The following is a 12,116-nucleotide window of genomic DNA, read 5'->3' as shown; positions in this document are numbered from 1 at the left end:
TGATTTTGGCCCAGATCATGATCTCACAGCCATAGGATCAAGCCCCACATCTGGCTCTGTGCTGTCAGTATGGAGCCTGCTTAGGATTCTCTCTCCCTCTCTGCCCCTTCCCCACTCATGCACATGCACGCTCTCTTTTTAAAACATAAATAAACTTTAAAAAAGATTTGGTCAAGATTACCTATTGTGATTAGTGAATATGTTAAGATTTTTAAAAATTTAGAACTAGTATACCGACCTGATAATAAATTGTATGTATTCCAAGAATAGGATTGAGGGTGAGATGTGAAGATTAGAATAAAACTTCCACAGGTTCTAAGATGATAATAAAGACACTTAAAGGTAATTTGAATATTAGACTAGAGGAGGAATTTTTGGATATGAAAACACCTTCCTGGGGCGCTTGGGTAGCTTAGTCAGTTAAGCATCCAACTTCAACTCAGGTCATGATCTCACGGTTCTAAATCATGATGTAAGGACTGTTTCCTCAACCTTTTGTGAACAATATTTACCTCTAATGTAAGTTTTCTTGTTATGTTCTGTGCATCCTTTTCTTAATTTATATTTCTAGAGTCAAAAGGGGAGACTTTATGATAATAGTGTCAATTCATCAAAAAGGCATAACAATTATACATGTAGTTGTATATAATAACAGAATGCATGGAGCAAAAACTGAATAAATTGAAGAGGAAAAAAAAGACAATTGAATTGTAATAGTTTGAGACTTGACTATCCAGCTTTCAATAATGGATACAACAAGTAGGAAGAACACCAAGGAAATAAAATACTTATAAAAACAAACAGACCTGGTAGACATCTATGGAACTCTCCACTTAACAATAGGAGAATATATATTCTTACCAATATCCTTAACAATAGGAGAATAGTATATGTAACATTCTTCAGGAGAGACCATAAACCAGCGTCAATTAATTTAAAAGGATTGAAATCATACAAAGTATGTCCTCTAACCACAATGGAATAAAATTAAAAATCAGTGACAGAAATTTAGGGTATTCACAAATACGTGGACATTAACACCCTCACATATAACCAGTGGATTAAAGACAAAATCAGAAAGGAAATTAGAAATTACTGTGAGATGAATGAAAGCAAAAATACAATATACCAAAACTGATGGACTGCAACTAAAGCTGTGCTTAGAGGGAAATTTATAGCTGAAACACCTTTATTATAAAAGAAGAGACTCAAAACACAATACAATCCAACTATAAATTGGTTCTTTGAAAAGATATCAAAGTTGATAAATCTATCTTAGCAAATTTACAGTGTTATTAACTATAGTCCTCTTGCCATACATTAGACCTTTACACTTATTCATTCTGCATAACTACAACTTTCATTCTTTTAACAGTACTTTCAAGAGCAGAAATTTTAAATTTTGATGAAGTTCATTTTATTACTTCTTTTGTGGATTACACCTTTGCTAAGTCATATCTATATAGGAGTTTTTAAAGTTGAAAGTATCATTATTTCTCTTAAGGAGTTCTCTTGGAGTGGTTTTTTATTAGTTAATGGTATAAGATATTATGCTCTCTTGCTTGCATCTTGTGAGTTGTAAGAGTTTTCATTTAATTCAAAGACTAACTCTGAGTTAAAATTATAAAATATAAACATAAGAGCCATTTAACATGTGCATTGGTCTCAGACTTAATTTTGGACATTTATTTTAATTTTACATACCTTATTCAATTCTGTATGGTTTATCTTTAGGTATTTTTTAAATTTTAGGTCTCTCAAAATGTAAGGTAGTTCTTGCCATAGTTTCGTCCCACTTTAAGATGTCAGAGTATTATTGGTAAAGTATTCCTCCTACCACTTTGTTCACTGGGTGTAGTACAGCAAATAGATTTCATGAAACAACATCCAGAAAAAAAGCTATGAAAGTACATATGCTGCCACAAGCTTCTTTGCTTGTAGAGTATGGATGGAAATTTTTAAATGTTGGCCATCAAGAGGAGAATTAGAATCCAAGAGCCTTCTCTGACTTACTGGGTTTTTAAACATTTTTTAGTTTTACATTTTGATGAAGACTTGTTTCTTCATTACAAAGGTGTTCAGTGAATAGCTTTTTTTTCCCCCAGTATTTCCACATGTAACACCAAGAGGAATTAATGGTATAGACTTTAAAGGGGAGGCGATAACTTTTAAAGCAACTACTGCTGGAATCCTTGCTACACTTTCTCATTGTATTGAACTGATGGTAAAACGTGAGGACAGCTGGCAAAAAAGACTGGATAAGGTAAGTGTTGTTTTTCTTCTTTTTAAAAAATGATCCAATTTGATTCAGCTTTATAGCAATTTCTTAGGGAAAAATCTATTGGGATTGATAGAAGTAGCAGGGGATACTACTCTTCTGAAATTTTGTGGGCATCTTAAACTCATTTTCCTAATGAGATTCACCAGTTATGTATTTGGTTACATACAACATAAATTCTTGGTAGGATTTTAATATAAAAAATTTTGTAGTAATAGAAATGCCTTGGAATAGAAGTGATAAGCCATTTAACATTACCTAGCTTAATTGTGAAATACGTGCAGCTGTATTTAAGTTCTTAAACACCAGTTTATGAAGTTAAACACTAGCTTACTGTGTTCATAGCTGTGTATACTTCCAGGGTCATTGTGCTATTATTTAACATATATTACGTTGTTCATTGAACATTTGCCTCATATTCGCCTGTTTCCACCTTTGCTTAAACTTTAGCATTCATAATAGCATTACAGTATGAGTCTTTAGTTCCTAATGTCACCTTTGGCTCAGTGAATTTGTTTAGTAGGAAAACTTCTATTTAGAATTCAACATCAGTAAAACAATAAAATGTTAACAACTCTAACATATCTTAGAAGATTTAGTTCTAGTCTAATGCCATCATTTAAAGAAGGAGCTGAGGTACAGAGACTGGTCCAGAAATTCTAAGTAGCAGTTGGAAGAATTTTACTCTATGTTATATTTCAGCTCTGAATACTAGGCCAGACAGTAGTCAAAATCTGACTTTGTGCAGAAATCTCTGTCCCCACCCCCCGCCCTGTTCTCTCCCACTCTCTCTCTCAAAAATAAATAAACATTACAGCTTTGTAGTACAGTTTGAAGGCCGGGATTGTGATGCCTCCTGCTTTGGTTTTCTTTTTCAAGATCGCTTTGGCTATTCAGTGTCTTTTCTGGTTTCAGACAAATTTTAGGATTATTTGTTCTAGCTCTGTGAAGAATGCTGGTGTTATTTTGATAGGGATTGCATTGAATATGTAGATTGCTTTGGGTAGTATTGACATTTTAACAGTATTCTTCCTATCCAGGAGCATGGAAGCTTTTTCCATTTTTTTTGTGTCTTCTTCCATTTCTTTCATAAGGTTTCTATAGTCTTCAGTGTATAGATTTTTCACCTCTTTGGTTAGATTTATTCCTAGGTATTTTATGGTTTTTCATGCAATTGTAAGTGGGATCGATGCCTTGATTTGTCTTTATTTTGCTTCATTGTTGGTATATAGGAATGCAACCGATTTCTGTGTATTGATTTTATATCCTGCAACTTTGCTGAATTCATGGATCAGTTTTAGCAGTTTTTTGGTGGAATCTTTTGGGTTTTCTGTATGGAGTATCATGTCATCTGTGAGGAGTGAAAGTTTGACCTCCTCCTGGCTGATTTGGATGCCTTTTATTTCTTTGTGTTGTCTGATTGCAGAGGCTAAGACTTCCAATACTATGTTGAATAACAGTGGCGAGAGTGGACATCCCTGTCTTGTTCCTTACCTTAAGGGGAAAGCTCTGTTTTTCTCCATTGAGGATGATATTAGCATTGGGTCTTTTGTATATGGTTTTAATGATCTTGAGATATGCTCCTTCTATCCCTACTTTCTTGAGGGTTTTTATCAAGAAACGATGCTGTATTTTGTCCAATGCTTTCTCTGCATCTGTTGAGAGGATCATATGGTTCTTGTCCTTTCTTTTATTGATGTGATGAATCACATTGATTATTTTGCAGATATTGAACCAGGCCTGCATCCCAGGTATAAATCCCACTTGATTGTGGTGAATAATTTTTTTAATGTATTGTTGGAACCAGTTGGCTGATATCTTGTTGAGGATTTTTGCATCCATGTTCATCAGGAAAATTGGTCTATAGTTCTTGTGGGGTCTCTGTCTGGTTTTGGCATCAAGGTAATGCTGGCTTCATAGAAAGAGCTTGGGAGTTTTCCTTCCATTTCTATTTTTTGGAACAACTTCAAGAGATTAGGTGTTAACTCTTCCTTAAATGTTTGGTAGGATTCCCCTGGAAAGCCATCTGGCCCTGGACTCTTGTTTCTTGGGAGATTTTTGATTACTAATTCAATTTCTTTACTGGTTATGTGTCTGTTCATATTTTCTATTTCTTCCTGTTTCAGTTTTGACAGTTTATATATTTCTAGGAATTTGTCCATTTCTTCCAGATTTCCCATTTTATTGGCATATAATTGCTCATAATATTCTCTTATTGTTTTTATTTCTGCTGTGTTGTTTGTGATCTCTCCTCTTTCATTCTTGATTTTATTTATTTGGGTCCTTTCCTTTTTCTTTTTGGATCTCAGTTACATTTTATGTGAAATGTAAGAATGTGGGTGTGATACACAGTATGTATGTGTGTGTATACTTACGTGTATATAGATATAGATATGTATATAGATACGTGTATATGTGTAGTGTACATACATGTGTGTATATATGCATATAAGTATATATGTATATATTTATATATGTATAAAACACATTCTATAAGAAATAGAAAGTTCTTGAGTGGAGAGACTAGTTTATCAACAAATAGGTCTTTTAAGTAATTCGTATAATTGGGAAGGAAAGTACAGTGGTAATTTAATATGATTTAAGTGAAATTTCTGTTTCCTTCAAAAAGTATTTGTACGCTTCCAATGTGCTAGCTCTAAGCTAGAAATGGGAAAACAGCAATGAGCAGGAAATTGTCCCTCAAAGAGCTTAATCTATTGAGAGCAATTAAATAGGTAATAGGTGATATAATAACAGGTATTTGATAGCAGTATTGTTTATACTGTTTCTAATGTCAGTTCTATTATTTTTTCAGCTGAGTAATAGAAAATTAATATTTAGTGGTTATTTTTCTTGGTTACCTATAATAATCCTTTCTATTACAGAAGACATATACTGAATTGTTAGCTAGTCATGTCTAAGAAGACCAGAAATTCTAAGATTAAACAATTTTACTTATTAACAGTATTAGTAAGAGAAAATCAATTCACTGAAGATGTTTGCTTACATTAATAGGCTCTCATATGTAATTTCATGTGGTTTTTCATTTTCCCTTAAGTCCTTTGAATATTATTATTGTGCTGTATGTTTTTGTTGTGTTCAGTTTTTAAAATTTAGGTATAGCATAAGTATGGTAAGGTGTGCCAGTCTTAAGTGTCCCGTGTGACGATTTTTATGCATATGTATACACCTCTATAACTGCCACTCAGATTAAGATAAAGAATTTTTATAGTACCCCAGAAGGTTCCTGCATGCCTTTTCCTGGTCCATACCATACCACCATCTCAAGAGGTGACCGTATACGTATACACTCTTGTGTCTGGCTGTTTTTTCCCTCAACATTGACCGTGAGATTTATTTGTATTGTTACATTTAATGGTAGTTTATTCTTTTTTATTGTTGTATTTCATTGTATGACTTCAGTTTGCTTATCAGTTTTTCCTTTGGTTTTTATATTTTAGCTATTTTGAATAAAGCTGCTATGAGCTTTCTTGTACATAGCTTTTGGAGCATATTCACTCATTTCTCTTGGGCATATACCTAGGAGTAGAATCGTTGGTTCATGGGGTATATGCTAGCTGTGGTGGATATTGGCAAACAGTTTTCCAAAGTGGTCATGTCACTTTATACTTCTATCAGCAATAGATGAGAATTCACTTGCCTCTTTACTCTTAGTAACACTTGTTATTGTCAAGTTATTGTGGGAATTTGTTTTCTTTTTAAATTTTAGCCATTCTGGTGGGTCTATATACCTGCTTTCTCTTGAGTGTGCAAAAATTAGTCTTTAAGTCCAATGAACAATTAACTGATTTGTACAAGCTTTAATGCAGATAGGATATTTGGACGTAGTTAGCTTTGTGTGTGTTCCTGTGGACTTTAACTTAGCCCTTAAGGATTTGAGGTAAGGGAAGGGAATAAAGAGAATAAATACACGTTCCTTATAAGCTTGTTAGACTTAAGTTATCAGATTTGACCAGGGCAGTACATTTGGTGTAGAAAGAAGTTTGAGATTGGTAGTGCCAGGGCCAGCCCTTTTTAAAAAATATTTATTTATTTATTTATTTATTTATTTTGAGAGAGAGAGTGCTAACAGGAGAGCGGCAGAGAGAGGAGAGAAAATCCCAAGCAGGCCCAGCACTGTCAGCTCTGAGCTGGGGAAGCCCATGGCGAGGCTAGATCTCAGATCTGGATCTTAGGAAGCTGAGATCGTGACCTGAGCTGAAATCATTACTCTCACTCTTTTGACTGAGCCACCCAGGTGCCCCAGGGCCAGCCTTTTTTTTGTGTGTTGACTTTGGATCTTTTAACCCCATAAGGCTATAGATTAAAGATGAGGGTCAAAGTAGAAATCTAAGCTCTTTTTCAGCTCTAAAATAGTTTTAACCAACAGTGAGAAAAGTACTAGACATTCATCTTTCTTAGAGTATATTTTAGCATTCATTGATTTCGCCTGTTGATTATTTTCTTCACATCCATTGCTTTCTTTCTTTAAAGCAAAATAAATACACCTTTACTGGTGGGAAACAAACACATAAATATATTGTAGGCATTTCTAGTGTTAATTTTATCTTTTTTCTTTTTTTTTAAGCATAGGCACTTTGACAGTTACTTAATACACCTAAATATATAGCCCACCTATAAGGTAATTCTTAGTGGTAATTTAAATGGTGGTTTGTGTGTAAAGTATATCTCAAAGAAAAGTGTTTTCTTGGACAAAACAATGCTCATTTTTCACAGGAGTGGGATGTTTCTTTTTATTACTGTTGTTTAGCCAAATTGTAAAATTTCAGTGAAATGCAGAGAAAATTCCACTTCAGATGTAATTTTTCACTTGCTTTTTTTTTTTTTTTTTAGGAAACTGAGAAGAGAAGAAGAATAGAAGAAGCATACAAAAATGCCATGACAGAACTCAAGAAAAAATCCCACTTTGGAGGACCAGATTATGAGGTATGAAGTTATATTTTGATTTTAGAAGGAGGAAAATATAGGTCATATCTATCATAATGTTGCAGGATTTTTTTACCACAATACCCGGGATTCATTGTCGCACTGCTTTGAAGAATGAAGACTTGGACACAAAATGAGCAGTAGGCAAAAGTTTATTAGAGTATAAGATTAGAAAAGAAGAATAGTAGGAAAGTTCTCTTTACAGAGAAGGAACATTTGGAAGTGAATGCAAGGACCGTAGAGAAGGGCCCTTGTTCTGTAAAGTTCTGGTCAGCTTTCCCTCATCCCTTCCCCCTTGTTCCTTCTCAGGTTCTACCCTTATGGGCTTGATCACTCTAGGTTCTGGGGTTATTCTGTAGGTGTTGGCTCCTTTTCATTGAATTGAGTGGTCTACGGCCATACTTAGGTCTTTTGTCAAATTTCTGAGGAAAACCTGAAAGGGAGTAGGTGGGGTCTGTTACATTCTTAAGAGGAACCTTACTCCTGAGGGGGTTTGTTGTGGTCAGACACTCCCAGCATTGTTCCAAAATATGTGTTTTTCTCTACCCAGGGACCTCAGGCCCTAATCTTTCCCTCTCAACCTACTGAATCTTATCTTCTTCTATCATAATAAAAGTGATTTTTTTTTTTTAATTTTTATTTTTGAGAGACTGAGACAGAGTGCGAGTAAGGGAGGGGCAGAGACAGAGACAGACACAGAATCCGAAGCAGGCTCCAGGCTCCAGGCTCCAAACTTTCAGCACAGAGCCCAATGCGGGGCTTGAACTCACAGACTGCGAGATCATGGCCTGAGCTGCAGTCGGGTGCTTAACCAACTGAGCCACCCAGGCATCCCCAGAAATTACGTTATAATCTTAAATTCATTCCTTAAGATATACTATGTATGCAAGACACTGTACTAGGCATGGATATACAGGATCCTGCCCGAGTACCTAATGGGAAAACAGGCTATTTAACAGGTGAGTTTAACACTGTTAGCACCGAGAGGTTTTTGAGTCAGGGTGGCTTCCCAGCATCTTAGCTGAAATCTTAAGAATGAGACGGAACTAGGGGCACCTGGGTGGTTCAGTCGCTTGAGCATCCAAATTCCACTCAGGTCCTGATCTCACAGCTCATGGGTTCATGCCCCACGTCAGGCTCTGTGCTGACAGCTCAGAGCCTGGAGCCTGCTTCAGATTCTGTGTCCTTCTCTCTCTGGCCCTCCACTGCTCGTGTTCTGTCTTTCAACAATAAATAAACATTAAAAAAAAAGGAAAAAAAAAGAATGAGACGGAACTGGAGGGTATTATGCTAAGTGAAATAAGTCATTCAGAGAAAGACACATCTCATATGTTTTCACTCATATGTGGAACTTGAGAAACTTAACAGAAGACGATGGGGGAAGGGAAGGGGAAAAAATAGATACAAACAGAGAGGGAGGGAGGCAAACCATAAGAAATTCTTAAATACAGAGAACAAACTGAGGGTTGATGGGGGTGTGGGGAAGAGGGGAAAATGGGTGATGGGCACTGAGGAGAGCACTTGTTGGGATGAGCACTGGATGTTGTATGTAAGCGATGAATCATGAGAATCTACCCCCAAAACCAAGAGCACACTGTACACCCTATATGTTAACCAATTTGACAGTAAATTATATTTTAAAAAAAAATGAATGAGTAGTCTGAGTATAAACTAACCAGGTGAATAGCAAGAATGTTTGCTTGTAGGGGCTGAAAAGGAAAACTTAAAAAAAAAAAAAAAACAAAAGCATTTTGCTCACAGGGAAACTGAAAGACCTTATCGGAGGGTGGAGCCTATTGAGAGGAGGGAGTAGTAAGCCAGGCTTGCAAGGTCTACAGGAATCCTTATATATCCTCAGGCAATGGGTTTTAAGCAAGTGAAAGTTTTCAGATATACCATTTTAGAAAAATCATTCTTGCTCCCTGCTGTGAGAGTAGTGGATTGAAGTTGACAGCCATTGACTGGCAGCTTCCAAGACTTCAGGCTCGCAGGTGAGAATTGAAGATAACTTAGATTAAGATACAGTAATAGGAACAGACACCAGCGATAAATTTACATATTTAAAATTAGGATTAAAGAGTGTGGTGATTGAATGAAGAGAACTGGAGGTGCATACGAATTTTGAGACATTAACCAGAGGAGGTTTTAGGTATTATTAGATACAAAGATCTAATGCTTGGGTGAGAAATGGATAGATAGGCTGTGGATTTCAGGAATCATCACATGACTGAGGCCAATGCTGTGGGGAGAGCAAGGGTAGAACCCTGAGGAACACCCACATTTAAGGGAGTCCAAAGAGGAGTCTTGGATAGAGAGGAATTGGGAAATTAGGAATCCAAGGAGAGAGAACTCTTCCAAGATCATCATTAACATGAGAAGTGCTGCTAATGGAGCAAGTAAGCTAAAGAGTGGTGTTTCCCACAGATTTAGCAATAAATAGCTATTTTCCTTGGTAAACATGATGAGTTAAAATGGTTTTTTTAAGTTGTTTTTTTAATAAATAAATTTTATTCCAGTTACTGTAGTTCTCCCTTACATGTGCCATCAAAGGAAAGATGCACCTGTCTTATTTGCCCATTTCACTTATCAAAGTAGAATTTTTTAATACTATAGTTCCCAATTAGTAGACTCCTGAGACTGAAGTGATTGCATAGATTGAATGAGCATTAAAATTTTTCAAGTGTAGATGTGGTTATGATCAATAGAGGTTTTAAAAGCATTAGGAAATATGTTTGAGTTCAGAGTAGATTTTGGCTATTTCGTATTTTTCTTACATCAAGCAAAGTTACACTGCTGTTACTTGAATGTCGGAAATGTTTGGACTTATAAAGGGAATCCTGTAGGAGAGAGGCCTCTGGAGTGTTGTTACTATTCTTGTTGGCGATCCAGCTGGTCGTTTGATGGCTGTGTTCACTTAATGATAATTCATTGAAATTTGCACTCTTTGTATATTGTAGCTGAATAAAAAGTTGTGTGTGTGTGTGTGTGTGTGTGTGTGTGTGTGTGTGTGTGTGTGTGTGTGTTTAACGTGGTTATGAGGGAGCCTCATAGCTCTAAAAGAACTAGTGCATTAAATCGGAGCGCCTGGGTGGCTTGGTCGGTTGAATGTCCGACTTTGGCTCAGGTCACAATCTCTCAGTTTGTGAGTTCGAGCCCCGTGTCAGGCTCTGTGCTGACAGCTTGGAGCCTGCTTTGGATTCTGTATCTCCTCCTCTCTCTGCCTTTCCCCTGCTCATGCTCTGTCTCTGTCCACAATAGATAAACATTACAAAAATTTAGAAAAAACAAAACAAAAAACTAGTGCATTAAATCAAGATGTCTCATATGCCTGTGACAAGTGACAAGAGCATTACACTGTAGTTCCTCCCACCCTTTTTGCGTTGGCCCCAGGTGGTGTCATGTTGCTAGGTTAGGTACTTTCTAATGGGATAGTGATGGCCTAGGGTAATCATTCTAACTGGAAAAACTCCAGACCAGCAATTATTCATGTGTCTTACTTTGGATATTTAAAAATTTAGGGAACCTTAAACCCAGCCTACCTTTTCAGCCTCAGCTTTTCCCCTAACATGAAGCTATTGTTCCACTTACAGTCCACTCACTTGTTTCGTGTCAGCAGGAACATACTGTGCTTATTTCTGTTTTCTATTATTCTTTGTGCATTTGATACAGCTGAGGTTCCAGTTGCATGAGAATCGGTTGGAGAACTTATTAAACATACATATTCCTGGCTTCACCCAAGATCCACTGAAAAGTAATTTCTGCGTACGGGGACTAAGAATTTTCCATTTAACAAGTTCCCAAGGCAGTTTCCTAGCTGATTGAGAACCACTGCTTTGCCATCTAACCAGGCTTTCAAGCATCAGTTCAGTTTTTCTTTCTTCATGAAATAATAGTCTTTGTTTAGGAAGATGCCCCTCAGAAAACTCCTGTCTGTGCTTGTTATCGGCTATCAGTAGATCTTATGTAACTTTGTACTTACTTTTCTGTGATTTTATATGTTTTCTCTTATCAGGTACTCATTCACAAGTACTCACCTCTGCCACTGTAGCATGAAAGGAGGCATAGACAATTCCTAAATGAATGAGCATGATTATATTCCAACAAAACATTATTTTAATTCCATATTATAATTCTCACATCATGAAATGTTGCTATTTTTTCTTCTCCAGCCACTTAAAAATGAAATTCTCAGCTCAGAGGCCATGCACAAGTAGGCAGTGAACTAAATTTAACTCCAGGGCATAGTTCAGCAACAGCCCTGTTCTAAACTATCACCCTAACACAGTGTTGGTCAGTATACAGTGGGTATATGAATATTGAGTATATGAATTAATTGTGACACTCATGATTTTGCACAGAACATATGTTACTTGTCTTTTGATATTACTTTATATATTAGCTGGTTTATAAATATTTGTCAAGTCACATTTCAACTTTCCTGTAGAGTTAATGCTAGGATTATGAAGGTTTTATATTTTCTTTAATCAACTGTTTTTTTTTTCCTCTCGTGTATTTGAATAGGAAGGTCCAAACAGTCTGATTAATGAAGAAGAGTTCTTTGATGCTGTTGAAGCTGCTCTTGACAGACAAGATAAAATAGAAGAACAGGTATATCTGTTTTTAAAAATTCTAACACACACACACACACACACACGCACACACACAAAAATTCTAACACTAGGCATTCTTGATGTGTTATTTCATATAAATAAAATTTGAAAATTGTGAACCTAATAACCCAGAAAATGAACTGTCTTCACTGAGTCACAGATGTAGAAGAATCTTTACAAGTCACTTCCTTCATTGATTCATTTCTAAGCAATGGAAAGGAGACCACTGATTGTTTACAGGAAGCATGAATAATTTACGTGAAATTAAATGGAAATATTCC

General features: G+C 36.1%; 1 protein-coding gene across 3 annotated transcripts in view; it reads left to right on the top strand.

Annotated features, from left to right (window-relative positions):
* The window catches only part of CERT1 (ceramide transporter 1), a 105,575-nt gene that overhangs the window by 67,202 nt on the left and 26,257 nt on the right, over nt 1–12,116 (top strand). For all 3 annotated transcript variants that reach the window (XM_019835672.3, XM_019835677.3, XM_045062205.1), the window contains 3 exons: nt 2,106–2,263; nt 7,133–7,225; nt 11,747–11,833. In XM_019835672.3, the coding sequence (XP_019691231.3) occupies nt 2,106–2,263; nt 7,133–7,225; nt 11,747–11,833 (338 nt within the window). The remainder of the gene's footprint in view (nt 1–2,105; nt 2,264–7,132; nt 7,226–11,746; nt 11,834–12,116) is intronic.

Source organism: Felis catus, chromosome A1 (genome assembly GCF_018350175.1).
Source record: "Felis catus isolate Fca126 chromosome A1, F.catus_Fca126_mat1.0, whole genome shotgun sequence".
Classification (NCBI taxonomy): domain Eukaryota; kingdom Metazoa; phylum Chordata; class Mammalia; order Carnivora; family Felidae; genus Felis; species Felis catus.
Note: the sequence above shows the minus strand (reverse complement) of the source record. Positions and strands in the feature narration are given on the sequence as shown.